The sequence below is a fragment of the Bipolaris victoriae genome (genome assembly GCF_000527765.1).
Source record: "Bipolaris victoriae FI3 unplaced genomic scaffold scaffold_83, whole genome shotgun sequence".
In the NCBI taxonomy this organism is placed as follows: Eukaryota; Fungi; Ascomycota; class Dothideomycetes; order Pleosporales; family Pleosporaceae; genus Bipolaris; species Bipolaris victoriae.
In genome coordinates, this window is record NW_014575309.1 from 80,471 (window position 1) to 107,344 (window position 26,874).

At 47.7% G+C, this 26,874-nt stretch overlaps 10 protein-coding genes across 10 annotated transcripts; 5 read left to right on the forward strand and 5 right to left on the reverse strand.

The window, feature by feature from the left end:
* Window positions 1-84: 84 nt before the first annotated feature.
* COCVIDRAFT_107194 (hypothetical protein) lies at window positions 85-3,081 on the reverse strand (the record flags this gene model as incomplete). Its single annotated transcript, XM_014698144.1, has 1 exon — window positions 85-3,081. The coding sequence occupies one exon, from the start codon at window positions 3,079-3,081 to the stop codon at window positions 85-87; it is 2,997 nt and encodes a 998-aa protein (XP_014553630.1).
* A 191-nt stretch (window positions 3,082-3,272) lies between these two features.
* On the forward strand, window positions 3,273-3,748 carry COCVIDRAFT_107205 (hypothetical protein; the record flags this gene model as incomplete). The annotated part of the gene is made up of 2 exons (XM_014698145.1): window positions 3,273-3,467; window positions 3,536-3,748. The coding sequence occupies 2 exons, from the start codon at window positions 3,273-3,275 to the stop codon at window positions 3,746-3,748; spliced, it is 408 nt and encodes a 135-aa protein (XP_014553631.1).
* Window positions 3,749-3,996: 248 nt separating this feature from the next.
* Window positions 3,997-4,914, reverse strand: COCVIDRAFT_40386 (hypothetical protein; the record flags this gene model as incomplete). Its single annotated transcript, XM_014698146.1, has 1 exon — window positions 3,997-4,914. The coding sequence occupies one exon, from the start codon at window positions 4,912-4,914 to the stop codon at window positions 3,997-3,999; it is 918 nt and encodes a 305-aa protein (XP_014553632.1).
* Window positions 4,915-6,166: 1,252 nt separating this feature from the next.
* COCVIDRAFT_107132 (hypothetical protein) lies at window positions 6,167-6,682 on the forward strand (the record flags this gene model as incomplete). Its single annotated transcript, XM_014698147.1, has 1 exon — window positions 6,167-6,682. A coding segment is annotated over one exon (516 nt), but the record flags the coding sequence as incomplete, so codon positions are not given.
* Window positions 6,683-7,138: 456 nt separating this feature from the next.
* COCVIDRAFT_40387 (hypothetical protein) lies at window positions 7,139-14,941 on the reverse strand (the record flags this gene model as incomplete). Its single annotated transcript, XM_014698148.1, has 10 exons — window positions 7,139-8,803; window positions 8,976-9,254; window positions 9,302-12,438; window positions 12,490-12,939; window positions 12,992-13,436; window positions 13,493-13,605; window positions 13,661-13,784; window positions 13,832-14,351; window positions 14,401-14,440; window positions 14,491-14,941. The coding sequence occupies 10 exons, from the start codon at window positions 14,939-14,941 to the stop codon at window positions 7,139-7,141; spliced, it is 7,224 nt and encodes a 2,407-aa protein (XP_014553634.1).
* Window positions 14,942-16,211: 1,270 nt separating this feature from the next.
* On the forward strand, window positions 16,212-17,808 carry COCVIDRAFT_107233 (hypothetical protein; the record flags this gene model as incomplete). The annotated part of the gene is made up of 4 exons (XM_014698149.1): window positions 16,212-16,366; window positions 16,417-17,038; window positions 17,093-17,383; window positions 17,458-17,808. 4 exons carry the CDS (start codon window positions 16,212-16,214, stop codon window positions 17,806-17,808), a joined length of 1,419 nt encoding a protein of 472 aa, XP_014553635.1.
* A 538-nt stretch (window positions 17,809-18,346) lies between these two features.
* Window positions 18,347-20,121, reverse strand: COCVIDRAFT_107170 (hypothetical protein; the record flags this gene model as incomplete). Its single annotated transcript, XM_014698150.1, has 7 exons — window positions 18,347-18,408; window positions 18,458-18,681; window positions 18,737-19,062; window positions 19,110-19,331; window positions 19,380-19,444; window positions 19,495-19,902; window positions 19,956-20,121. 7 exons carry the CDS (start codon window positions 20,119-20,121, stop codon window positions 18,347-18,349), a joined length of 1,473 nt encoding a protein of 490 aa, XP_014553636.1.
* A 1,315-nt stretch (window positions 20,122-21,436) lies between these two features.
* COCVIDRAFT_29209 (hypothetical protein) lies at window positions 21,437-23,379 on the forward strand (the record flags this gene model as incomplete). Its single annotated transcript, XM_014698151.1, has 10 exons — window positions 21,437-21,587; window positions 21,636-21,805; window positions 21,855-21,927; window positions 21,976-22,022; window positions 22,067-22,302; window positions 22,355-22,651; window positions 22,709-22,800; window positions 22,845-22,946; window positions 22,993-23,070; window positions 23,138-23,379. The coding sequence occupies 10 exons, from the start codon at window positions 21,437-21,439 to the stop codon at window positions 23,377-23,379; spliced, it is 1,488 nt and encodes a 495-aa protein (XP_014553637.1).
* Window positions 23,380-23,961: 582 nt separating this feature from the next.
* Window positions 23,962-24,837, forward strand: COCVIDRAFT_40391 (hypothetical protein; the record flags this gene model as incomplete). Its single annotated transcript, XM_014698152.1, has 1 exon — window positions 23,962-24,837. The coding sequence occupies one exon, from the start codon at window positions 23,962-23,964 to the stop codon at window positions 24,835-24,837; it is 876 nt and encodes a 291-aa protein (XP_014553638.1).
* Window positions 24,838-25,117: 280 nt separating this feature from the next.
* COCVIDRAFT_40392 (hypothetical protein) lies at window positions 25,118-26,015 on the reverse strand (the record flags this gene model as incomplete). The annotated part of the gene is made up of 3 exons (XM_014698153.1): window positions 25,118-25,174; window positions 25,222-25,700; window positions 25,751-26,015. The coding sequence occupies 3 exons, from the start codon at window positions 26,013-26,015 to the stop codon at window positions 25,118-25,120; spliced, it is 801 nt and encodes a 266-aa protein (XP_014553639.1).
* Between the last annotated feature and the right edge of the window lie 859 nt (window positions 26,016-26,874).

Consider the following 26,874-nt stretch of genomic DNA (forward strand, 5'->3'; position numbering starts at 1 on the left):
GACAGATGAAGGGCACAAAATGACAAAATGACAATGAAATACCTCCATTGACTACACATAGCAAGGAAAACTATTTTATCTCGCTCATACCAGCGGCTTTCGTAGCGGCTTGATGATACCCTGTTTGACAATAACCCTCGGCCTAGTGACATCTTGGTGTGTCTTCTTGGTGACCCATTCCTTGCCCTTTGGCACCCGCAAACTTCTTTCATACTGCTCCCTATTCTCAAATGGAAACGGCAATTGGCTGGCCATGTACTTGGTATTAGGTTTGACCCTCCTCTCATTGATGATGACCTTGTCCAACTTCTTGTCTTTGCGCTTGGCGGCGTCGATACCAGGCTTGTGAGTTACGGTTTTGGCACCGATGTTGCGCTTTTTCTCAGCTTTTGACATGCCTTCTCCGGTCCAGGCACCCCAACCGGGAAGGACGGAAGTGGTCTCGGTAGTCTCTTCCTCAGCAATGGTGGCCTTCTTCTCAGCATCAAACTCAGCGATTACATCGTCACCCGCAAAGCCTTTAGCTGTGAGAGCCTGATTGCGCATGACAATGTCGAGGTCAATGCCCTCATTTTCAATGTCTTCATTATCCTGATCTTCATCATCCTGATCTTCATCATCGTCTTGGCCACCCAGCACGGTCGCCCAGCCATCATCATCAGTGGCAGTGACGCGCTGCTTGAGGAAATCATCCACTTTGGCTTCCTGTGGCTTCTCTGCCTGTTTTGACTTTTTCTGTGCTTTTGCTTTCGCAGCTAGTTTTGGCGCGACAACGGTTTGCTCTTGAACGACGGACTTCGAGACTTCCTTGACAGGGAAAAGCTCAGGTTCTTTAGGTGCCTTCTTTTCCTTCTTCGCCTTGACTAAGAAGGGGTTGGAAGAGCCACTCTCATTCTCGGTTGTTTGCGCTGGCGCAGCATTACGCTCCTTGCGTGTACCGTTAGAGAGACCACTGATGCTATCTCTCTTTGGCGCGGAAGATTTGTTCGAGGATGGCTCTGGTGCGGAATCTTCGTCTTTTGCAGCAGGCTGCTCTTCGTCAGACCCAGCATGCTCTTCAAACTCGCTGCGACCAATTTGTATTGCTGGAGCGACGACATTGCTATTAGGTCCATATCTCCGCCGTCCAGCCTTGGTTGCATTCTCGTCAATCTCGTCTTCATCACTGTCTTCGCCAGCAAGCTCTCGGCGGATGCGCTCAACAGCCTCATCATTCTCCGCACGTCTGGCAGCTTCTGACCTTTGCATAAAAGCCATCGCTCCCAACTTGGACTTGCCAGTCGAAAATGGGTTCTCCTTGAGCTTGCCAAGCGACTTTTGGAGTGCATCTTCATCAGACTGCTCGTCATCTTCGCTTTCCTCATCGCTTGGTACATCAGAGCCTTCTTCGTCGTCGCGGATAGTCTTGCCTTCGACGCGGCGACGAAGCTCCTCGTTGCGTCTAGCCATTTCTGTCACTCCATCAAGCGCATCCTGGTCCCATACTGCTCGTCCTGTAGCCTTGATGCCCTTAGCCCATTTGCTTTCGCGATGTTTGGCGCCCATGCGCTCCTCAGCGCGTCGACGATCGTTGTACTCGCGCTCTTCCTCGGAAAGATCAACACCATCTGCCTTGAGTTGCTCTCGCTCCTTCTCCAGCATCTTCTCGCGTTCCTTTCGGTGCACGCGGCGGTAAGCCTTGCTCTTGATTTTCTTGATGCGTTTGGCACGAACCTCCTCGCGGAAGAGTAGCTCGCGCTGCATGCGCAGTTCAGCACGTCGCTTGAGGACTTCTTCCATAGGGAGCTTGTTGGTTTGTAGCTCCTCCCACTTCTGTAGCTTTTCCTCATCTTCCTTACCGTTAGACAAGCCACTTTGTTGAAGGATAGACTGGATGGTACTCTCGAGGTCGTTTGCAGGAGCAGCGGTTGTGGTGGGCTGGAGGGTCTTCTCTCCCGTAGGCTCGCCCCCGCTGGCATTTTGTAGAGGGAACATGAGATGCTCAGCGCGACGGTTGCGTTTGATCGTGTCGGTCCACCTTTCGAGAGTTTCATTTGCTTTGGCGTTGGCAGCGGCACGGTCAAGCTTGTCTTGCGCTCGCTTTGGTAGAGGTGCATCTAGTTTCCGCGCAATGTCGTTACGTTTCGACGACTTGTCGTCTTCGAGTAGTTTGAGCGCTTTCTTCTTCTCTGCGTCTGCAATCTTGGGTTTGAGACTGAGTAGGTCTACCTTTCTTGAAACACCAAATTCATCTGGTGCAGCAGACTCGTGAACCTCGACTCTCTTACCCTTGGGCTTGCCATCCTCCTTGGATGCCAGGGATGAGATCAAGTCTTGTAGTTGCGCCTGTCGATCGTCGGCGTCATCGCTCTCGTCGTCAGAGAACGACTCGAAATCATCGTCTAACTCCATGACATTGTCATCGCTGTCATCAGATGCCGAAACGCGCTTTTTCTGTTTGTTCTTCTCTCTCCGCTCCTCTGCTTCATCCTCCTCATACTGATCCAGCGCGGTTGCCAAGTCAATAGCATCCTCACCAAGATCGTCTTCGTCGTAGTCATCCTCGCCGTCTGCACTGTCTCCCTCGTCCAGATCGATGTCGCCGTCCTCATCTTCCAGATCCTGCTGTCTCTTGGACTTTTTTGGCTTGTTCTTCTGGCTCTTTGAGCTGCCCCGGAACGTGAAGCCCTCGAACCTTTCTTCGTCGCTATCGCCAAAAGCTTCATCTGAGTCTATACTATCGTCGCTATCGTCATTGTCGACGTGACCCATTTGCCAGGTATTGCCCTCCGAGTCACTGCCTTCGTCGTAACTCTCGTCACCCGTTCTCCTCTTTCGCCTCTTGGGGCCCTCATCTTCGTCCTCGTCCTCGTCTTCCTCATTGTCGTCATCGTCGTCGCGCGCTCGCTTCCTGTTGAAGGTGGGGTCGAATTCGCCTAGGCGGTTCTTGCGAATCTTTGGGCTATCCAGATTCTCGTGCTCGGCTATCGCATAGGCGTCGAGGGCGCGCTTCTGCGCCTTTTTGGGGTTTCGCGCATTCGAGCGACCTTTTGAAGAAGAACCACCGCTCTGAACCGAGCTTCTTGCAATGCGAGGCGGCATCTTGGTGTTGTGGTGGTGGTGAATGTCGCTGGGGCGAGCAAATCCAACAGTCGAAATCTTGGCTGCACTTTTTTCGAGTCGTGGTCCGTGCCACCTCCGCGCGAACTCCGCAGTGTCCATCAACCTCTGCGCATACCGACGTCGCTTTGGCATTGCTCGCTTCATCACACGCCGACGAGCGGACCGCCGCAATGTTCAAGCCCACGCCCTCTCTGCAGAAGATGCTGCGGCGTCTACCGCTCTCCCCGAAACAAGCCGGCAAGGAATACTACAAGGGAAACCGCGTGGGGTCCATGGGCACGATTAACAAATACGGGAATTTCACACCAGACTGGAGTAAAATACGGACATATGTGTATCCGATACATGGCACCAAGAACAGCGAGGTATGTGTGGGAATTTTGAGGGTTGTGGCTCGGAAGCGCAAAGTGGGCAGTGGGCTGACAATGAGTAGTTGACACCCTTTGTGGATGCAAGCCTAGAGAAAGTACGAGACTTGGACTCGGGCACCGCACAAAACTACCCCAAGCGTTTCACCGGTGAGGATTACCTGAGGGCATGGAAGATGTCGGGTGGACATGATATTGTGGAGACTGCAGACAGCGCATCGGATTCGAGCAGAAACATGCCAACACCTTTCGAGGAACGACCTGCGACAAAATCATGACGGGAAGCAAGCGAATAGCTGGGAATAAATTTTATATCGATGGCATTGTTAGAAGGGGCTGGGCATATCCGGTGATTATGTGAGGTGACATGGTTGGGCGTTCAGCTCACTAGTCCATACGAAAATATCGAGGGAAGACCTAGGAAACGTTCTGAAGGACGTTGCATGTATTGTACATTACTTTTGGGGTATCATGCTCCCACTGAACCTATACCAATAACATGAACCACACATTTACAATCCACATATCAAGTCTCTCTCCGTACACCAAAAAAGTAATTGCCCCATTGCTCGCTGCCTCGGACTTCTTTCCACCCCAGCCCAGGCACATACATGACGCCCATGCTCTTCATGCTGCCCCATCCCGGCTGCTTTGCAAACCAATTCCTCAGCTCCTCCTCATTGACATACTTGCTCCACTCATGCGTTCCCTTGGGTACCATACCCAGCACATCCTCCGCAATCACGTTCGTAACTAGCCAGCTCGTCCATGTTCTTGCTATCGTGCTCATTATGAGCCATCCTCCGGGCTTTACATGTGGTAACACGTGCTCTAAAAACGGGCCCGGGGCATTGACGTGCTCAATGACTTCGAAGAGCGAGACAATATCGAACGCCTCTGTATCCGAACTTGGGCGAGGGAAGTCTTCGATGGAGGTGTTCAGATATGTGAGTTTACCAGGCGATGTCAACACAGGGTCACGACGCTTGTGCGCCTCGGCAATAGTGAGGACCTGAGGTGTGGGGTCGATTGCCGTGACTGACGTGGTGGTTGGGAGCCGTGCAGCTGATTCAGCGAATATTCCGCCGCCGCAACCAATGTCTAGGTAACGGAGTTTCTGGCCTGGTGTAGGAGGGGCTGTGGTGGAACGACATCGCGTTATGAATTCGTGGCGAAGGGGGTTCATCAGGTGCAGGGGCCGTGAAGGGCCATGAGGATCCCACCACGATGATGCAAGTGCATTGAAGTGGGAAACTTCGGTTGGATCGACGGTGGAGTTGGGTGTAGGATTGTGGTGTTTTCGAGGTGTGGTCGTCATACTTCGCGATGCCAATGCGGGAGATCTGTGGAATCGCACAGGTCTTTGGAACAGACAAGAATTTGGTGATTGTGAGACATGGGCTCGAATTGAGCCAATTGCTCTCATGGAATTTGGCGGCTTCATTGGTGCTGGGTGGGTTTACAACGTTCTTCTCTGTGCATAGACGACGCGGTTGACGTTGATGTCACCAAAAGTTTTGGGGGACGTGCACGAACACCGATCGCCAGGCACCCCAGCCTCGGCCCCGCGTCATGTCCCCTCCACAGTGTCGCTCCTCTCGCATATGCATACTAGATTGAAACATAAATCAATTTGCTTGAAATTTCCCACGACTTGGTCTGGATTTCTTGCGCCCGCTGTTGCCTCAATGCGTGATATCTGGACTTATGACGGATATGCAAACAACATCGATAATCGCCATCTCTGGACCACCCTGAACTGTGAACTTTAATCATGCATCAACATAGAATTCAGTACTCCAGCTTACTGGCTAATATCGGTGCACTTGGCAACGCAGAAGTGGAGGCGATTGTGATAACGAAATATTCAACAGGGTCCTCTCCCACTGGTCTCTGATTTCCTACCGACCCGCAACAAACGTCTCAAAATCTCATTTCTATTATGTAGCAAGAAATGATTTACAAGCAGGATAACACACTACATCAACAAGAGAGTACCGCTCGAGATATCAACATGGCTCCGCATACAACGCGCAAATGCAACCATCTCAAACGACATGTTGGTCTCTTTTGCATATCAGATCATGAATGTAGCGGTAAGATGCCAAGACTAAAATTCTACAGTAAAGCTCAAGTAAGTCATATAACTTACTGTTGGGCTTATCCTCAAATTCACGAGGATTTACACCCGTTAAAGGCAACGCAACCCATTTTTTGTTGATGCAAGTATGCCCAGTAAGTTTGAGGTAATGACCGATCCAGCCATATCCGCGCGAGTGTGCCATCTCTAGGGCCAAAAGAGTGCTTGAAAATCAACAATTTAGTGGAAAAGAATACCGGAATGGATTATGTGTGGATTTCTTTTCCTGAGAGAGAGAGAGTAGAAGTAATTGTGTAGTATGGATTGGATGATTCTAAAGTTGCAGCACGAGAGTACAGTTTGTTTACTACCAGGAAGTAAGCCAAATTAACCATCACCGTTCATTTTCACTAGCAGGCGGAGGGCGAGCTCTGCCTATAAAGTGGGGCTGTTTTGTCTCACTGCAGTCTATATCCACCCGTGTCTTATCATTTAGCGGTTCGTCACCTCTACAACTAGCTCTCATTCGCATCCCAACACGCGACAAGTAAGCAATAACATTACATTCTTCCCTTTACGAATAAGCACTTCGTCACAGTAACATGTCCCCCCTTCCAAGGAAGAAGCCGAACGTTTGTTCCAAAAGGGAGAACAGCTCACGGATCAAATGAAAAGCTGTCAAGTAAAGGTCGAAAAGTGCATGGAAACACTCTTAGAATTTCAGACGAAATTCGAAAATACCACTGCCGGTGTATCACACCCGCTACTGGATAAATTCAAGAAAAATATTACAGAGTTGTATCAATCAATGCATAATCTCCATCCAGTTACCCGCGAGGATCTCAACAATATTAAGGCCCGGCTGTGGGACCTAGTCAAAAGTGCTAGGAATGCATCTCGTGTCCTGTTCCAGACCCTTGAAGAACATGGGGAAGAAGAACTAAGAACCATGGTATTTACTGAGAACACCCTTCCAGTCGATATAGCCACTGAAAAGACTCAGAACAACCCAAACGCCATGAACGTCAGTGGCCTTTTTGTCAACGATACCAACGCTCAGGTCCTAGCCTCGACTGATAAAGCGGATAATCCCAACCAGGACCTCGCCGGTCACACGACCAAGAACTCCTAGCTCGATGGCTTGGCCAAGTCCAAGAACGACTCGACTAAGCTTCTGAGTCTGGCTAGAACGATAAGACTTGATTGAATTGAAGCATGCTGGGCAGTGGGTGCATACAGGAGAAAGGGAGTGGACAAGCTGAATATGAATCAGCGGACTTGAAGTAGCTCCAAAAATACTGATGCTTCTCTATAATATTTGCGTGCCACGAATTGTAAGATGTCTTGCTGTTTCTAGCTCGACATATTTGTGCCAAACAAAAACTGCAACAGCAATATGCCAAGCATCAGTCATCGAGAGCCCCGCGCTTGTCAACCAACAGTAGAAAGAGAAGAGAGTTACGTGAAAGTGAAGATTGGCAATCGTGTGCATATCCAAATAACGTACTATATACCAAGAACGCCTTTGAGAAATTCTAAGCCTAGACCTTGGAGTGAACTTTTTACCCAAAGTCTTCCACTACTCCAACTACTTCTGCTTGGCAAGAATAGAATCCACAGCACCCCTTGCCAAATCCCTTAGTGTGCTCTGCATCAGCTCGAGAATGCTAATCTCATACCCAAGTTGCTGCTTCGTCCAATTCCTCAGTTCAATGCCTACCAAGCTATCCAATCCAATCGAGCTCAGTGACTCATCAATGTCCATGTCGTCAACAGTCCGCATCAGGAATCCGAACAGCGTCTTGCCAATTTCCTTGGCTACATATTCCACGCTTTCATCAGACGAAGAATTTAGGCCGGATATGTAAGCCTTCAAGTTGGATGATGTAGTGGACGCGGAGCTGTTCTCTACATCAAGTGTTCGTGCGATAGCGAAACGGCGGTCATGTTTCCAGATCACACGATTGTTGGGGTCGTACATTGAGAGAGTAGTGCGCACACCTGGAGCAAACTGGCCCTGGTCCGAGAAGCCATCACCCTTCCAAGTCAAAGTAGGGTCTGAGCGGGTGATGGCGAGCCTCACGATATCGAAGATATCCTTCTCAGTCAGCGTTGTAGAGGACTGTGACTTGAAGTAATCGAGCAAATTCTCGGTTGCGGCGACGAAACCAACATCCTCCATGACGCCCAGGTCGATGACGGAAGCGGGAAGTCCAAGACTGTGGCGGTACTGTGTGAAAGCATCGAGGAAGGTGTTTGCCGCTGCGTAATTTGCTTGGCCAATTTGACCCATCAAGCCGCTTATCGAAGAGAACATGATAAAGAAATCAACGTCTGGTACTGCGTGGTGTAGGTTCCAGGTGCCGGCGACCTTAGGCTCAGTGGCTGCCTTCCATGCATCCCAGGTCATTGATCCGATGGCTTGATCGTTCAACACCATGGCAAGCTGAATGACACCGCGGATAGGCTTTGTAGCAGTCTTAGCCGCATGCTTGACCAGGTTGAGATCCGCAGCTGATCCTGCCAATACTTGAACAGAGCATCCAAGGACCTCAAGCTCCTGGAGAAAGTGCTCATTCTTTGATGACCTTCCAGAACGGGAGATGAATATGAGGTGTTTGGCGCCATTGAGAACGAGCGACAGAGCGATAGAGCGACCAATACCTCCCAGACCACCAACCAGCAGATATGAATAGTCTGGGTGGACGTTGAGTTTAGGATGATGTTTCTTGCAGGTGATTTCCTTGAAGACCTTCGGATCCTCAGGCATAGTCACCGTGATCTTGCCTATGTGTGTGCCTTTTTGCATGTAACGGAATGCATCCGCAATCTCTGTTACACCAAAGTTCTTGATTGGCCGGATTGGTTGAATGTGTCCTGCGGAACTCAACTCAGCCAACTCGCGGATGAGTCTTCCACACAAATCAGGGCGGGCGTGCTGAATGTGGTGAGCATCCACGCCGATGAAGCTGCGGTTGTCCGTGAAGCCGACGAGGTCTATTTTTCCGTGCCCGTAGAAGTCACGCTTTCCGATTTCAATCATTGCACCAAAGTCACCGATACACTGCCAGGTCTCGTGTAAAAGTTCACCAGCAAGAGAATTGAGAGCAATATCGACACCGCGTCCGTTGGTTGCGGCGAGGATTTCCGTTCGGAAGGCATTGCTGTGAGAGTCGAAAATCTGCTCTCGTGGAATGCCAAAGTTGTTGACTAGGAACTCTACCTTGTCCTCAGTGCCGACTGTTGCGAAAATCTACGGAGAGTCAGAAGGATTAAAAGAGAGCCACACAGAGTCATTACCTTGGCACCAACCATCTTGGCAATATTGATGGCTGAGATACCCACACCGCCCGCAGCAGAGTGAATCAGAATAGTCTATAGCATGTTAGCACTTTTATCGATCTCTACTCTATCAAAAAACTTACATCGCCCTTGTTCAGCCGGCGAGCATGTCGCAACGCAAATATCACCGTCAGATAGGTCGTAGGCATCGTTGCTGCCTCCTCCATGGTTAAGTTATTTGGGACTTTGGCGAATAGCTCAGCTTTATCGAGTACACGGTTCGAGTAGCTTTCAGCAACCATGCCAAAGACACGGTCGCCAACTATGAAGTCTGTAACCTCTGAACCAACCTCAGTTACGATGGCAGAACATTCTCCTCCAAGATCGCTGCTATCAATGAGACCTTGCGTTTGGACGATATCCTAGATATTTTAGTCAGTGTGTTGATGAATGGATTTTTCAGACTCACTCTAAAGTTCACGCCCACTGTATGCGGACGAACAGCGATTTCGTCGGGCCTACATGGTCGACTGACAGCTTCATTGTCTTCCCAACGCAAGCCATTGATGGAGCCCTTTTGGCCGATACAGAGGTGCTTATTCTCGACCTCTTCGGCAGCCTTCTCCAGCTCATCCTTGATGGAGACCCAATGATACCTCGGCAGATGGATAACTCCGTTCTTGATCGCAAATTCAAAGTCAGGCTCCATATCATCGTCTGGTGGTGGGCTATTGATCTTTTCATAAAGCTGAACGACCTTCTGTGGGCTGCTAGGGGCGTTGACTTCATCAATCTCGAGAGTTGTAATGCTGATCTTCTTCTCTGAGCGGAGAGTACGCGCGAAGCCGAGGGACATGGCATAACCAGGCTCCGTTGCGCCCATGGATGCTGTTCGCGTAATCCAAAGCCACTTTTCGTCGCCCATTCTGCCGACCATTTCAATCCAGTATTCAAAATCAGACTGTTTCATGTCGTGGAAAAATGGTGAGTTAAGCTCCAGGAAGGAAACGACATCCTGATCAACGGGGAGGGGGCTTCCAAAGGGTACTGGTTGAACCGAGTGACCCTTGGCCTCGAAAGTGGCCCGGTACGACTCTAGCCGTGCATCAAAATCTCCACGATACAAGAAGGAAACACTCTTCCTGGCGGGTGTCGGTTGAACAAGTGAAGAGATAATAGTGGCGGAGACCTGGAAGGGTGGTGTAGTATCGTACCACTTTGCATCCACACCAGTAAAGCCGGCGGCCTTGAGCTCAAGATTCCATCTGTCTGGAGTCATATATGGCTCGTCCATGCGACCGTCTTCTTCACCAAGCCACCAACCAGAGAAACCGGCCATGATGAAGTTGACCCACTTGGCTGGCATATCCATCTCCTGGAGCATCAGTCGGCCGCTAGGGTGCAACAGCTTCTTCACCCGCGACAGGGTGTCTTGGATTGAAGGCGTCGCATGAAGAACGTTTGCTGCAATGATGAGGTCGTACGAGCCTTCTTCAAACCCTTGCGCCATCGGGTCCTGGGTGATGTCAAGGACTGAATACTCAATGCCCTGATAGTCCTTGAAACGCTCCTTCGCGGCTACAAAGAATCCGGCTGAGATGTCAGTGTAGTCGTATTTGGAGTATAAGCGCTCTCCAAATTCGGAAATGAGCCCCTGGAGCAAGTTCCTTGTGGTACCACCAGTACCAGCTCCGATTTCAAGAATCTTCATCGTTGGCTTACAATGACCAAGGACCTCTAGAAGAGGAGCATAATCCCAGCACAAGCTGAAGAAGGCGTAGATCTGCATCAAAATATTGTCCTCCATGAGGTAGACAATGTTCTCTGCAGTACCTTCAAGAAGGTCCTTTGCATTCTCATGTACTCTTCGAATTGCTGTTTCCATAGTGGGCGTCCACTTAGACGCTGCAAGCTCCTCTTGGATTTCGCGAACCAAGGCATTGCGCTTATCTTCAGAGAGAGAAGCCAGTTGAGGGCCCTCAGGGAGGATATGGTGATCCCCTCGAGATACCTTGTCAACATACGATTTGAGCCACGTTCGGAACTTCTTTCCATGAGGTAGCTTTACATCCTCAACGCTATCCATGATCTTGACTGTATCAATCGCGCGGAGGAAGAAATACTTCTCGAGTTGAGCACTAGGCTCGGTCATGTCGACTGGTGAGCGAACCAGGCCCTCAAGATCCAGGAAGTCAACGTCGGGCTTCCAAACGACCTGAACGGTGTTCTTCAACTCCTCCTTTTGCTCTGCACTTTCACCTAGAGGCGAAAATTTCAGGCCCTTCATCTCGCAGACAACCTTGCCGTCAGCTGTGCCTAATGAACTGCCGCACCAAGCTCCCATTAGGTCTTGCCACGCCTTGGTCGTAACTTTAATCTCCTTCATACCACCCGAGATATAGAGTTCTCCAATGTATGTAGGCATACTGAGTTGGTTGAAAAGTGACGGGTTGCCTTGGTACATGGAGACAGTCATGGGCTGGAGCAGATTGTCCAATATGCGTGGATGCACTTCATAGAAAGACCCAGTTTCATCCGAAAAGTTGTCAACAGTGCACACTGCTTCATGTCCAATCGGGTTTGCGGAGATGTCTCGCATGTTTCTGAAGGTAGGACCGTAGGTGAATCCAATTCTCTCCATAATCCGGTACCAGCCATCGGCGGAGACCTTTCTCAGATAGTCAGGCTGAGGTTCTGGCCGCATATTTGGGCGAGCTGGACCTGGTTTTACCTGTCCCGAGCAGTGCTCACTCCAAGTGGAGCCGTTGAATGAAGTGATACGGAAGTCCCACCAGTCAGTATCGATGGTCGTGGTGATCTTTGAGCGCTTGAAAGTGGTGACGACATCGACAGGCCGGGTATCGTTGACAATCATGGCACTACGAATCGAGAAATCACGAATCGAGTAATCAGAACGTCCTGAAAGCTGTCTGATACCTTCACCTGCCATGGAGACGTAACCAACGGCAGGAAATACGGTATCAGAACCAATGACATGGTCACGTATCCAAGGCACGTCACCAAGACGCAAGACCTTTCTCCAGGTAGGCATAAGGTGACTACTTCCGGGTAGCCGTACACCCAGTGTTTCGTGTGGAAGGAAGTTGCGGTTCTTCCACTCACTGCACATGCGACTTTCAGTCCAGAACTTGACCGAACGGTCCCAAGAGTAGGTTGGAAGATCGGTCAACACTGAGCCAGTAGGATATAGAGCGCTCATATCAACATTGATGTTGTTTCTCCAGAGGTTTCCGACGGCATTGTACATTGACTCAGTATCATCTTGGCCACGTGCCAGACTAGAGACGTAGGACAAAGTCGCATTCTCAGCAGAGAAGATTTGACGAAGAGGTCCAGCAAGAGCTGAATGAGGCCCAATCTCAAGGAAAACAGGGTTTTCCAAGTCAGATTTGATGATGTTGCGGACTGCCGTACTGAACAACACTGGATTCTCAAGGTTGCTTCGCCAGTATGACGGGGTGAATTTGTTTGCCGAATCGATGACCTCACCAGTAACCGATGAGAAGAAGGGAATATTTGGTTGATTGGTTGCAGAAACATCTGATAGGGCTTTCTCATAGGCATCGCCAAAGACTTGCATGTGGTCTAGATCGATTAGCAACGTTATTTATATGGGCAGAGCGGGAGTTTACTTACGAGAATGATAAGCATTGTCGACCTGCAGAGGACGCACAAAGACATCAGGTGATTCCTCGCGAAGGGTGGCGATGAATTCCTCAATTGCGCTACGGTCGCCGGAAATCGTAGTTGAAGTTGGACTGTTCTCACACGCAACCACTACTCCTGATTTCAGAAGCTTTCGGACCTGATCCGGACCAAGTCCCACAACTGCCATTGCTCCTTCAGCCAGCTTTTTGCTAGTGATCAGGCCTCTGAAGTAAGCTGCGAGGACTGCTTCCTTCTTTGTAAGGCCATTTGTCGCATATGCTGCGGCAATCTCTCCGCTTGAATGGCCGACGACAGCGTCGGGCTTGACGTTCCATGTACGGAAGAGGTCGACGAGAGCGATTTGAATAACAGTGCATAATGGCTGAGAAAACTCCGCTTTTGAGATCTGACTTCGCATTTTGGGTTTGCTCAGTTCCTCTGCGCGAATCTTGTTAGCGGGTGTCTTATTCGACGAGTAGAGATTCCATACCCAATATGTTCCACGACGGCGGGGTGTGACATTCCTGTAGGATTTTGTCCATCTCCTGTATATTTTCTTTGAAGGAAGGAAAGTCTTCTATCAGGTCTTTTCCCATCTCTGCCCACTGGGCGCCTTGACCAGTGAATACGAAAACCGTAGAACGATTGGTCATTTTAGTTCTCAGGGATGGCAGAGCCACAAGTGGCTCTTCGCCGTCGGAAACGCAGAAAGTGCGGTGCTCATGGTGCTCCCTACGTGTGCCAAGCGTATACGCAATATCACCCAGTCGCGATGAGCCGTGCTTCTGGATGTAATCTGCGTGCTTATCAATTGATTCTTGAAGGGAGATGTCACTCTTCGCAGTGAATAGGAGCAGTGAAAGCCTCGGTTTCTGCTCGGTGGCCAGCAACTTTGGTCTATTCACCCCATGAGCAGCGGCTGATTCCAAGATAACCTACGCCTCTCGTTAACCCAACGATCACTAGTGAAGTAGGTGTTGAAAAGACATACGTGGGCATTCGTTCCACCAATGCCGAAAGAGTTTACTGATGCTCTTTCTAGACGATCCGATGGCCACTTCATACATTCAGTAGGCACCTTGAGATTTGCTTCTTTCCAAGGAACTAGAAGCTTCTGATCAGTCAATGATCAAACCAAACAAAGATCTAGATCTCATACTCTTCGGATTCGGCGTTTCAAAGTTTACGTTTGGTGGAATGATCTGGTGCTCCATTGATAAGATGGCCTTGATGACTGACGTGTTTCCACTCGCGCCTTCCGAGTGTCCGATATTGGATTTTACCTGCACACTTCAGTATTTTCATTTGGGGATAGGTTTTGGTCACCTACCGATCCAATTATCATGCCATCCTTGCCAAAAACTCGAGCCACAGCGCCCACTTCGATTGGGTCGCCGACGGCAGTGCCTGTTCCGTGGCACTCAAAGAATCCAGTTTTGTTAAAATCTTCCTCTGCGATTCCTGCAGTACGGTATGCCGCCCTAATTAGAGCCTCGTGGGCGACCGTATTGGGTTGGGTGATTCCTGGTGTTTTGCCGTCGTCATTGCAAGCAGTTGACCGTATGATCGCGCGTATGGGATTCCCGTCTCTCAGAGCGTCATCCAAACGCTTTACTAGAAGAGAAGATACAGCTTCCCCTCTACCATAGCCGGTTGCCTTTGCATCAAATGAACGGCACCGCCCGTCCGCAGAATTAACTCCCTGAGCGACCAGCGCGCAGGAGAGAGCAGGGCTCATGATGAGGTTGGCACCGCCAACGATTGCGGCATCACAGTCTCCCGCCTTTAGTGCCTTGACTGCCTGATCGAGACACACCAATGATGCAGAGCATCCTGTCTTAATTGTCATACTGTTCTTCCTTAGTTATCGTCACACGTGTGAGGGTGGCGGGGACGTACCTAGGCCCAGTCCAATCAAATTCGTGCGAAACACGGTTGCCTGGAACTTGGTCAGCTTGGAATCAAGGAGGTTTTGAGGACACAACATACTTCCAAAGAGATCCAAGTGGCCTGTGAGAGACAGGAACTCATGAGGTTCTGAATCCTTCGATTGCATCTCCACGAAATCGTCGGCAAACATGCCCACATAAACACCGACCTTCTTGCCTCTAAAGTTACGCTCTCCAGCATTCTCAAGCGCCTCGTATGTAGTCTCTAACAGGATCCTATGTTGTGGGTCAACCTTGGCAATCTGTGCCGCCGACATTGAAAAAAAGCTTCCATCAAAGTCCGCTGGATCAATGCTGCCAAGAAAGTTACCCTTGTTGACCTTTGTGGTACCAGGCCGGCCGTGCGGATCGTAGAAGCCTTCGCTATTCCATCGACTTGACGGTATATCAATCATTCCTTCACGCTGGTTGATGAGTAGGTCCCAGAAAGCTTCGCTATCATGACAATTTCCAGGTAATCGCATTCCCATCCCAACTATAGCTATCGGCATAGGTGCATTCGAGGATTTACTTGTGGGAGTTGAAAGTCTAATCTGTTAGCGAAATAATCAAGTAGGACATGTGCCTTACCCGTCGGGAGAACTATTCGCATTACTCCCAGTAACACAAACGTACTCATCTTGGAGATTGTCAGATGTGTTAGGGTTCTCCATGATGGGAAATATGAGAGGAGTGATTGATGAAACTAAATTGTGAAGGCTGGATGTTGAAATAAACTTGTTTGTAATTCTAAGATCGAGTATCGTATGCCTCTTATAAGCCCTTAAACTCTTAACACACAGCCATGTACCTACGGTCTCCCCCCACATTGGCAAACAGCCGGGTAACTACGGTTTCCCCGCATGAGCAGATTGCTAGTGTTGGGGGCCGTCGGATTCGGCGCAAACAGGGTGTGCACGCTCCCATGCACAGCTATCTTCACCCTTCTGTAAATCGCCGTTCTGTTGCCTAGTGCTGAGCCTCTTGATAGGTCACTTGGCACTTTGGGACTAGTAGCTAACTACTCACTATACGCACAGCCTTTGGACTTACGCCAGGATATCGAAGGATTCGCTAGTAAGCTGATGAAACAGGGTACAGAGGGGGCTGTAACAAGCACATGCTGGAGTTACTTGGCAGCCTAGATTAATAGACAGGTATTGCGTATGGACTTCGGCGCTAAATGGGAATGCCAAGGAATGCACTAGCAACCTTAAGGAATAGAGCATACAGGACGCTATTATCAATGCCTAGGATAGTTACTTGGTCTTCTGGAAGTAGCAGCCAATTATTCGAATTCGATTATCAATATTTTATGCTCTTTGTGGTTATTTACTTCTGTCAAAAGCAAAGAAAAATACCAACCAGATTAATATATTGATATTTTAGTATAAATCATTTTGAAATTACTAGTAAAGAGGTATATTGTGTTTGGGCTTAACCTGAGTCTCTGTTATTGAGGAACGTGCGTGGAGTAGAATCTCAGTCATGTTTTAGGATGATTTTGTACTGCTGAAGGGTCTCCCATTTGCCCGTTTCGTTGGTTACACGACAGCTCGCTTGCCTACAGCGCTCGCTTATCCAACAAGTTCGTGTAAATTATGCGTTTTTAATTTACAGGGGTTTCGTAATTACCTCGGCGTAAGTAGAACAAGGAGCTGCTGCGCCCTCTGTCTCGCCCGCTAGTAGATGTCTTGGATTTCCTCAACTTTCTCTCTTCGGACCAAATTCGCCTAAAGTCGCAGTAGTCCTCGTCTCTGCTTTTATTCTAATCCAGTCATAATGGACCCTAAACCAGTATCAACCTTACCTCATCCGGAAGTAGAGATAGCAGAGTTGGGTTGGGACGACGTCAACAATGTCGACAATCCCCAGAACTGGCCAACATGGAAGAAAATTCTCCACAGCGCAATTCCAGCTGTGTACGGCCTTGCGCTGTATGTTTGAGAATGCTACTCTTTAAGAGCGAACTAATGACCTCTTGTAGTACCATGGGGACTTCGACATACGTTGCAGGCGTGTTACTTGTTATGAAACAATTCGACATAAGTAGGACTGTTGCACTACTCCCTATCGTCGTTTACACCATCGGGTTTTCTCTAGGCCCACTCATCGCCGCTCCTATATCCGAAATTTATGGTCGCCTTATTGTATATCGAATATGTCTTCCGATGCTGATGGTATTCAACATCATCGCAGCTGCGTCTGATAATCTGACTGTACTCATCGTCTTTCGGTTCCTCGCAGGCTTTGGCGGCTCAGGTGTGCTGGCTGTAGGCGCAGGTACTGTTGCTGATATATGGAGTCAAAGGCAGGCCGGCCTGGTTGCGTTAACGTACATCCTCGCTCCCTTTCTTGGACCTACTCTTGGGCCTCTTATTGGTGCGTACATCATCGCCCAATATGACAACAACTGGAAATGGTCTATTTGGGTCATTCCAATCCTATGCGCACCAATAGCTGTCTCTCTATTATTTATGAAAGAGACCTCAAAGAGTAGGATCATCTATCTGAAGTCCAGCAAAACAATAAAGGTTACCCAGGAAGCGCCCATTACACAACGAATCAGTATCGCCATGTTGCGCCCACTACACATGATCTTGCTGGAGGTATGTGAATTTGACTCCGCCCAGCCTTTTAGCAATCTAACATGACCGAAAAAGCCGCTCGCCTTCTTTCTCAGCCTTTACACAGGTTTCAACTTCGCCATGATCTTCTCATTCTTTGGTTCTTATTCCTACGTATACAGTAAGGTCTATGGATTTGATCTGAAAGAAATTGGGTTGGCTTACATCGGACTCATTGTGGGATATTTTCTCGCTCTTGTGACGGTTGGATATTTTGATCGCAAAAAATACCAGCCCGAATCCCAGAGAACCAACGGGCGGGTTGCACCAGAGCATCGCCTCTATGCAGCCATGTTTGGAAGCTTTCTTCTACCTATTGGACTTTTTGTAAGTGAAGAAGAGCGCTGCCTACACCCTGCATCTTCGTTGTGGCCATTGCTGATACAAATGTGAATCTCTAGTGGTTTGCATGGACGCCACGTGAATCAGTTCATTGGATTGTTCCAGTGTTAGCTGGCGTACCGTTCGGCTGGGGAACGCTAGCCGTCTTCCTCGCATCTGTTACCTACCTCATGGATACGTATCAAGCGACAAACGGTGCTTCAGCTATAGCTGCTAATGGATTTCTACGGTTCATTCTGGGAGCCATATTTCCTCTTTTCACAATCCAGATGTATGAAAATCTGGGTATTCACTGGGCAGGAAGCATCTTTGCGTTCATTAGTCTCGCATTAATCCCGGTACCTTGGGTTTTCTTTTGGAAAGGAAAGGATCTGAGAAAACGGAGCTCTTACGAAACTTGTAGTTATTGAAGAGGAGGATGGTATAGGCATCTTTTGCCACGATACTCTGAGCCAAGGACTCGAAGGCCAACTTACGGGGAGCTGTATAATACTACTACACCCCGCCCCCTCGGTTAGAGCAGCATTAATCATGTGCGTAAAACATGTAGTCATATCGGAACTGATGGTGACTCCAAATCAACACATAGGTTATGAGTGGTTGCTGAAGAAGGATTAGCTCTCATTTTTCTCCGTTGATATCATCATAATTCACAAATATGGGCGATATCTAAGCGCTTTATATCGCTGTTTTAACGAAATCATGTAAAACGAGTGATCAAAAAAGCTAAAAGCAGCCCTTGATGAAGAGGTACTGTCATCACGTTCACGCACTATCTCTCATCGTCATCACCATCATTCAGCGTCGTAGTCATAGCAAACGTTACTTATTCTATATAAGGCATTGCTGTGCTTTGCCAAAAATCTCAGGAAAGGATCTATGGTTAATTATGTGGGTGTACAAAAAGGATGTTCCCATGCCTACGCGTAGGAGCAACTCCCCAGCTCCTCAAACAACCACCGTCCAATCTTTCTTGTTCACGAATCTAAACCACCATAAGCTGTAACTATCTAATGCAAAACGTCAGCAAAAATCACACAAATTGAATGTAGTACTTACTCCACGGGTACATCGTATGGTTCCATCCGTTCTTGGTTACGTAGTAAGTATTGCAAGCCGAGCCCCAAACACCTCTACGACAGGCCGCTTGCACCTTGTTTACATATTCACTCTCCGCTTCAGCCGTCACCTCGACTTGATTCACCTTTCCCTGAATAAGAGGCGTTGCGACATTCAAAATCAACTCGACGGTAGCTTCGATGTACCAAATCACTGAGTTGTGACTATATGAGTCAGTTAGTTGATGTTTCAAAAAAAAAGCTATCATGTCATCATTACCCAGATGCCATGTTTGGACCCCGAATAGTGAAGAAGTTTGGAAAGTCGTGCATCGCAATGCCTTTGTAACAGCTAGGGCCACCAGCAACGGCCCAGTGCCTCTGGGGTGTAACACCGTTGCGTCCCGTGAGTGGAAGTTTAAAAGTTTCCGACTCAAAGCCATGGGCAAGAAGTAGCATATCGCAAGGATACTCCTTTCCCGACCTTGTAACGACTGATTTCTCACGAAGAGATGCAATCTCATCTTGGATCAAGTGTAATTTGGGGTTTTTGAGACATCCCAGGTAGTCTGAAGCGAAAACAAGTCGCTTGCATCCAGGTCGGTACTGTGAAGGTTAGTAAGAAGAGAATATAGACATTGAGACAAACGAACCGAAGGTGTGAGGAGGTCATAGTACTCTTCCGGTACTTCAAACTTTCTTAAATGGTTCTTGCTAATTTGCGGGATTTTATTCCCTACAACATGAAAGAAGGCCTCTGTGATCGCAAAGAGTGTAGTACGAAGTACTGTGAATAGGAGAGGCACGTAGGTCAGCAGAGTCAACATTGCCGCTGGTAATGCTGGGTTCGGTCGATGTAATATCCATTGTGGCGCCTTTCATACAGTCAGCAGATCTACCTATATCAATTGTTAGTTACTTACTCGTTGTATCTGTGTACACTCTTTTACATCTTCCAGAATACTAGGAACCAATTGGACAGCAGTGCCTATCACCCATCAGCAATTTTCTTTAACTTGGATAGATATTCAGATTTACTCCCGTTTCCTAAAACCACCACGCTCTTGTCCTTAACGTCGATGTCGCTAGTCCATAGACTTGAGTGTACAATTTTTCCTTTGAAGATGTCTTTTCCTTGCACTTCAAGCTGCTTAGGATCGACTAGATGGCCCGTCGCGCTGACGAGTACTTTGCACATTTGAGTGAAGGTATCGCCCGTGGCGCAATCACGCAAGACAACTCGCCAGCATCTTGTTTCTGGTATCCACACACTTCCTTCCCAGCTAATGCCAAACTTCATATGGGGAACAAGATTGTATCGATCAGCGACCTTCTCCATATAGCCGTGCAGCTCATTCCAAACGGGAAATGCACGTGTGAATTTTGGCTCTGGCGCGAATGAGATTTGATATGCCGCCCCAAATACGTCTGCCGACGCTCCAGGGTCTTTCTATGTCAGCACAATTGGACTTCAAAATGAATTTGTTACAAGAACTCACATCGATTATGATGCCATGTCCCCCCTAAGCCAGCGTTCCTTTCATACATGACGAAGTCGTTAAACTGGAGTCTGCGCTTCAGCTGGCAGGCCATTACCAGACCGCCAAATCCACACCCAACGATGACAACCTGCCGAAAAGGCAGGGTAGAGGATGGCTTTTCCATTAGGGCAACAATATTCCAGGATAGTATAGATACTGGTTGATGTAACGGAACAACTTCAATGACTTAAAATGCGCAACATGAACGGAGATCAATACACAGTTTTTGGAATCATCCACCTATGTCAATGTAAGTCCCGGTTATTTACTGTATTCTATTAAGGGAGCGGGATTGGTCAGAAAATAGCAGCAATTGATAAGATAGGCCGCAGCTAACAACATAGGCTGTGGCCTAGCGTTTCCGAGAAGGATTGTTGCAACAGGGCAATCCAACGAAGGATTGATGCGCCAAGTATTGATTAAGGCCGAATGCGCCGCCTGTTCTAACTCAGAGAGATAGCGATTAGCGAAACGTAAATTAATGGCCGAGCGGCCTCGTCAGAACCTCGATACGTAAGGGGGCGGAACTCTTCGGTAACCGAAATTCCGAGTTTCGGGTACTCAGCTACGCGATACGAGGTATCCAAGGATTCTTGGATATCTCGTATTCTCTAGTACCTCGGTATCGTCAAACACCTCGCATTTACTGCAAAAGGCAGCTAGTAAAAACGGGCCGAGTTGTGTAAGGGAGATAGTGGATCTAGGTTGCGGGGTGCGCCTGGCTAGCGGGGTAGCATGAACGCGTGGATATTTACACTATCTTCTTGGCTTACTAGCGTAACCGTTCGTATCTCTATAACACCGAAGTCGGTACTTGGAGTCAGCTATCAAGTCCAAGCCGGAAGATACGTCAAATCAAACACCAAGACTGCGGGGTGTCTTGGGCTATAGGATCACGACTCGCTAGTACAAGGCTACGTACCATGAAGCTATTTGGTTACCTAGTGAGCAAGGGTCGACATTGGCAGGCTTAGCTGAAACTACGCTAGCAAACCGGTACTAACGTTACCCAAGTCTATACTATTCCATAAGTCAATATCACGCTACCTAGCTAATCCATTACATTTCATATTATTATGTCGATAGTAGGAGTTTTATAAGTCTAGATTCACTAGATATTTTTTAGATTATAGATCTGAATATGAACTAGTCTTCAACGTATAAGAAGTATTTTAGAACAAAGAAAGCATTTTCTATCAAAGATTAGCATTATAAGAACATGTTTTAATGAATAAAATAATAAAACTTTCAATTCTGCTGTAAAGTGGCGATGCTTCTATAAATAGATAGTATTACTAGGCTTAGAACAGGTGCAGCTTACGTGGTGTGCAATACAATATATATATATGAGTATCTTGTATCAGCGTCTTCTTCCTTGAGCTAGCACTTCATACATGCTATCTATACAACATCCTTGTCATATTCATACTTAGCAGCAAATGGCGATATTCTCGTCTCCATTACTCCTAGGAGCAATCATTCTTGCCGCTCTGGTTGCTCTCAGATCTTATCGATTGAATGCAGACACAAGGCGAAGATATGCTCTTCTAGGTGCAGGACCACCTGAGCGTGTGTCCACTAATACATTTGGTCAGTATTCTAACTCGTACGATTCAAGAGATGACTAACTTGTAGTAGGTCTAGGCATTGCCATTGAAATCTTGCGTGCTCTGAGGAAACATGAGTTTTGGCATTGGACGAAAGATGTTTTGGATACCCACAATCATACAGTTGATGTGCGGATGTTTGGGAACAGCATGTACCTGACCGATGATCCTGAGAACATCAAGTACATCCAAGATACTGAGGTGCGCACTCGCAAGCAAAATCGTAGTTCAGCAGCTTACAGATCGTTAGTTTACTCGGTTTGCAAAGTCGAAAGCTCAGCATGAAATCTTTAAACACATACTCGGCGATGCAGTATTCTCAAGTATGACACGGCAAAAATATATAGACGTAAATGCTAATTGCTTTTAAGTGGACGGTGAAGAGTGGAAGCAAGAGATCAGTTTCCTTAAAACCCACGTGAGTCGCGCAATTCTTCTCTAGATCAATTCTGACAGTTGCAGATGAGTCGAATTCGCGATACCGACTTCGATATCACTGAGAAACATCTGAAGCATGTAATCGATCTTCTTGCGACCCCTGGAACTGACGCATTCGACGCTATCGATCGATGGCAGTTGGACGTCGTGACGCATGTATTCTGCGGCCAGTCGACCGATTCGTTAACTTCCAATCAGCAGCCTTTTCGCGACGCGATGGATGTCCTACTTGGAATCAATAGCTTTAGGCAGATCATGGGGTTCGTACAATATCTCTAGGTGGTGTACTTTCCATGCTGAACTACTATCTAGTCCTGTTGGTGTCTATCTTCGAGATGACTGGCTTGCTCCGCGAGCCACACGTGAGATTGATCGATACCTGGACCAATTCGTCGACAAAGCCAGCGCTAGAAAATATAGCGGTGACCAACCCTGTCTGATTGACGATCTCATTCGGAAGGGTAAAGGTCGCGGTAATATCAAAAATGCAGTTATATCGACGCTACTTGCTGGCAAAGATCCTTCGACTACAACACTTGCATGGGCTTACTACGAAATTGCACGACATCCACACGTATTTGCGAAAATGAAGGCCGAAGTCAAGGAACAGTAAGAAACCAAGATACTTCAAATTCATTATGCCCCAGATTTGTTAACATTCTGCAGTGTTGGAGATCGGCTGCCAACCTTAACCGACCTACATAAATTGAAGTATATACGGAATGTGATCAAGGAAACACTACGCGTTCACCATCCTTGTACGTTGAAAACTCCAGATGTTATGAAGATGCTAATTCGTCAGTGGGAATAAATGCTCGTGTGCCCGTCGAAGACATGACCTTGCCACGGGGTGGAGGCCCCGATGGTAAATCACCGGTAGCTATCTTGGAGGGAACACAGATTGGTTAGTACATTCGTGGCCCAGCAAGCTGTTTCTAACATGTTCCTAGTATATGGCCTCTTGTCATTGCAGCATCGTACTGATCTCGGAGTAAAGGATGTTAGCCTATGGATACCTGAGAGATGGGGTATGTTGATCCTTATCTTGCTCCTAATCCGACATGATTAGAAAACTTCTTTGCTAATTTGGAATAGATTCATGGAAGCCCAGTAGCCAGTGGGAGTACATTCCTTTCAACCACGGTCCCAGGATCTGTCCTGGGCAACAATTTGCAAACTTTCAGATGGAGTATTTCTTCACTCGACTATGTCAAGAGTTTGAGACCATCACACTTACGCCTAAATCTATGCCTCAGGAAGGCAAGGTTAAGATTGAGTTGAATACTAAGCTGGCCTATCCAATCTTTGCGGATGCAAAAAGGCGGACAAAGTCTTGAATGAGTGCAAATGCACGAACTACATTCTGTATTGTACACTCGGATAGCTCTCCGATAGTTCTTCTCTCATCGCGAATTCCACAAGCTTGCTGATTGATGACTTCATGTACATCATAGTCCAGTATCTTCCTCGCACGAGAGGTGAAGCTCACGTAAGCCTGGTTTGTCCATTCAAACCTCGGCACATGTGCTACGTGACTATTATTTGCAGGGGTCTAAGAACTTGGCAGAGCAGATACCGACAGGATCAATAGGACGGAATGTCGGCTAAGTTTCCCCTCTAAATAACTACGCATCTTGGAGTACTTGGGTAGCCGTATGCACCTTACGCCACCAGACGGAGCAAAAAATAGGATTTATTCTGTTGACTAGCTTCTCTGATCGGGGGCTATAGCGCACGGACCACATAGTCATGTTTGAAATTAACTCAATTCAGCCGTATTATTCGTACGGAGACCAACGGAATTAATAACGTGGCAGAGGTCTGTGTGCGCGGATACTTAAACCTACAGCACAACCCCATGCTTTGCCGGAGTTGGTACGCTATTGACCTTTGAAACAATCATAGAAACGAGTTTTACGATGCAGCATACCTCCCGTCCGTACGGGCTTGATTTTGTACAGCTCTCGCCTAGTGTTTTCTACCGAGAACCGCCAAAAGACGCCAAACCAACTTGGAGAGCAATTTCAAAGGATCCTCATCTCATTGTCATTGCCACATGGCTCAATGCCTCCCCGGCGCAGGTTCAAGCTTATCTTTCTGGCTACAAATCCATCTTCCCAACCTCGGGCTTACTGGTCATCGCGACAACTACAAAGCATTTCCTTTTCCAACCGACCGCTCAACGCGTGCGCGAACTCGAGCCTGCGCTGAGCGTTTTCCAAAACACAAAGGCTGATGGAAATATTTTACTCCATATTTTCTCGAGCGGCGGTACTTGCACCGTCTACCAACTTGCATCTGCGTACAGGGACCACACATCCTGCCCCCTACCGGTATCTAAGATCGTTTTTGACAGCTGCCCAGGCATCACGTCGTACAGCTCTACAGTTGCTGCTTTTTCCACTTCGCTTCCACAGAATCCGGTCCTATGGACCATCGGAAATGTGTTCTACCGCATTGTTTTTGGTATCGGGTTAATTACAGAGAAATTGACCAGTTGGAGGAACATTGTCGGATGGGCTTACAAAGGAATGAACACGAAAGAACTATTTCCTGATTCTGCTGCCCGACTTTATTTGTACAGTTTGGCAGATGAGTTAGTTCCTTGGAAGCACATAGAACAGCACGCTGACGAAGCACGCAATATGTGTCAGAAGGTTTGGAAAGTGAGATATACGAGTACGGCTCATGTCTACCACATGTTCCAAGATCGAAAGAAGTATTGGGATGCCGTGATGGGTATATGGGATTCCGACTATTTGTCTGGACCAGGGAAGATTCGTGTGGCATTTTAGTGAGCTTTGTATTGTGGCACGATACGTGATCGAGCTCAAAAGATCAGAGGGGCGACCCGCAATCGAGTAGATAGGAATAAGCTGAGAGCCTATCGCTGTAAAGGATTGATTAGAGAAGGTGTCTATCTACGTACGAAAGAAAATCGCAATATGTACTATGAGCTAGTCACGTGATGCTACACGACAGTATCTACTGTCCTTGTGGAGTCCACTAATTCAAGAAGCGATAACCTTCTTGTACGTATGAGCCTTACCAACGGCTTTGTAAAAAACACCCATCTTAATCCTCGGCAAGAAGATCGCATGCCCGCTTTATCATGTCGGTAGTCTCTTGGACCTGAATTGTTTAGCCGAAATCCTCAATTGCGATGCATTCAAACATACAGATGTTTCCTCAAATAATCCGAAGTGATTTACCGGAGTTTCCCATATAGCGGCAATAAATTGATGAGGGAAGAAGTTCCATCCATTCTTTTGATCCTTGTACTGATCCACCATACACCTCACACCCTCTGAGGTTTCTTCGACGATCAACTTGCTCGCGTGGATCAGGACTGCAGGAGCCGGCTCTTCACTCTCGACATCGCCGAGTTGGTCAATGTCGCCTTTCCAGTTCCTGAGAACCCATTCATCGCAGTCTTCCTTAGACCAGTCCATGCAGCGGAGCATACTCTCCTTCAGATCAGATGGGATGTTCTTGAGCACGAGGTCGATCGAGACGTCCGCGTGAACGGTTTCTGGAGGACCCCAGTACGGGTACATTGTATCTATTAATACAATGCCCTTCACACTCAATTTCGAGCGTCGGTTACGAGCTAATACACGTCCAATATCGATACCCAACTGGCCACCGAGTGACCAACCTTGATTCATGAGCTGATGCAACACTGATAGAGGTTGTGGGAATGCATACCTCCAACTAAGATCTCTCCTGATGGAACCACAGATTTAATGAGGTTGATGTATTCTTCCACCAAGCCCAGAATTCCCCCCCTCCATTTTGTTTGCGAATAAAACGATGGGTTGTGAATCGCGTAGATAGTACGGCCGATGTTTCTGAGCCTGTAACAATAGGAAACTGTTCCACCAGAGTCATGTAAAAGAAAGAGCGGTGCACGGGATGCGTCTCCCTTTTGGATAAGTGCAGGATTGGCGCGAACTTCGACCGAAGAAGACATTTTAATGAAGAATATGGATGTAGGTAGGTATTAGTCTGAGTATGAAACTTTTAAGTAAAGTTTGAAAACGGTTGTTAATTACAAATTTAAAGCAGAGGACGTGGGGGCCAGAGATGCAAGTGATACGTATCCCAGTTTTCGGTGAACAGCCTCCCTGCTTTATCCGTAAGCTGAATAAGCATGTCCAGAACGCCTCGGGCCACGGGGGTCTTTTGCTGCCTTGCTCGCTGGCAAGCAGAAATACTAACTGCCTGAACGGGCCGTGCAGCAGAATCATGGTCACTGGGCGATGGGACAACAGACGCGGGGTCGGTCGGTCGCCTAAAAACTAGGGTATCCACCCGATAATGCGCTTACCCTTTCTCCACATATTTAATTCTGTAAATGAATCCTTGTAACCGGCTTAATATACGGTATTAATTCGGTGTGGTTACGGCGATATACAGTCCCATACGCACTCTAAAGCATAACAAGAAACTACTCAAGAAAGTCGAGTCGAAGGTATCACCGTTTTCCCCTCATGCCAAGTAATCGGCGCCCGGATAGCCACGTAACGACCTTGGCGGACGAGTTGCAGACACTGGTATCTGGGCTAACTTCGGCCTTATACTACCGTCTGTTCTATTCTACAGCAAGTATCATGACAGGAAAACAGTATAGGTCTAGGTCACTAAAAAACCTATCAAGTCATAGATTAACAGTAATACCATGTTATATAGTCTTGACATGCGAATAGAAAATAACGGTAAAACAGAATATTCTAGTTAGAGTTTGCAGATTTAGTATGCACTCTATTCATGACATACCAATATACCGTCTTTCGCTGTCTACTACTTCGACAAAATTAAAAGAGTGTACT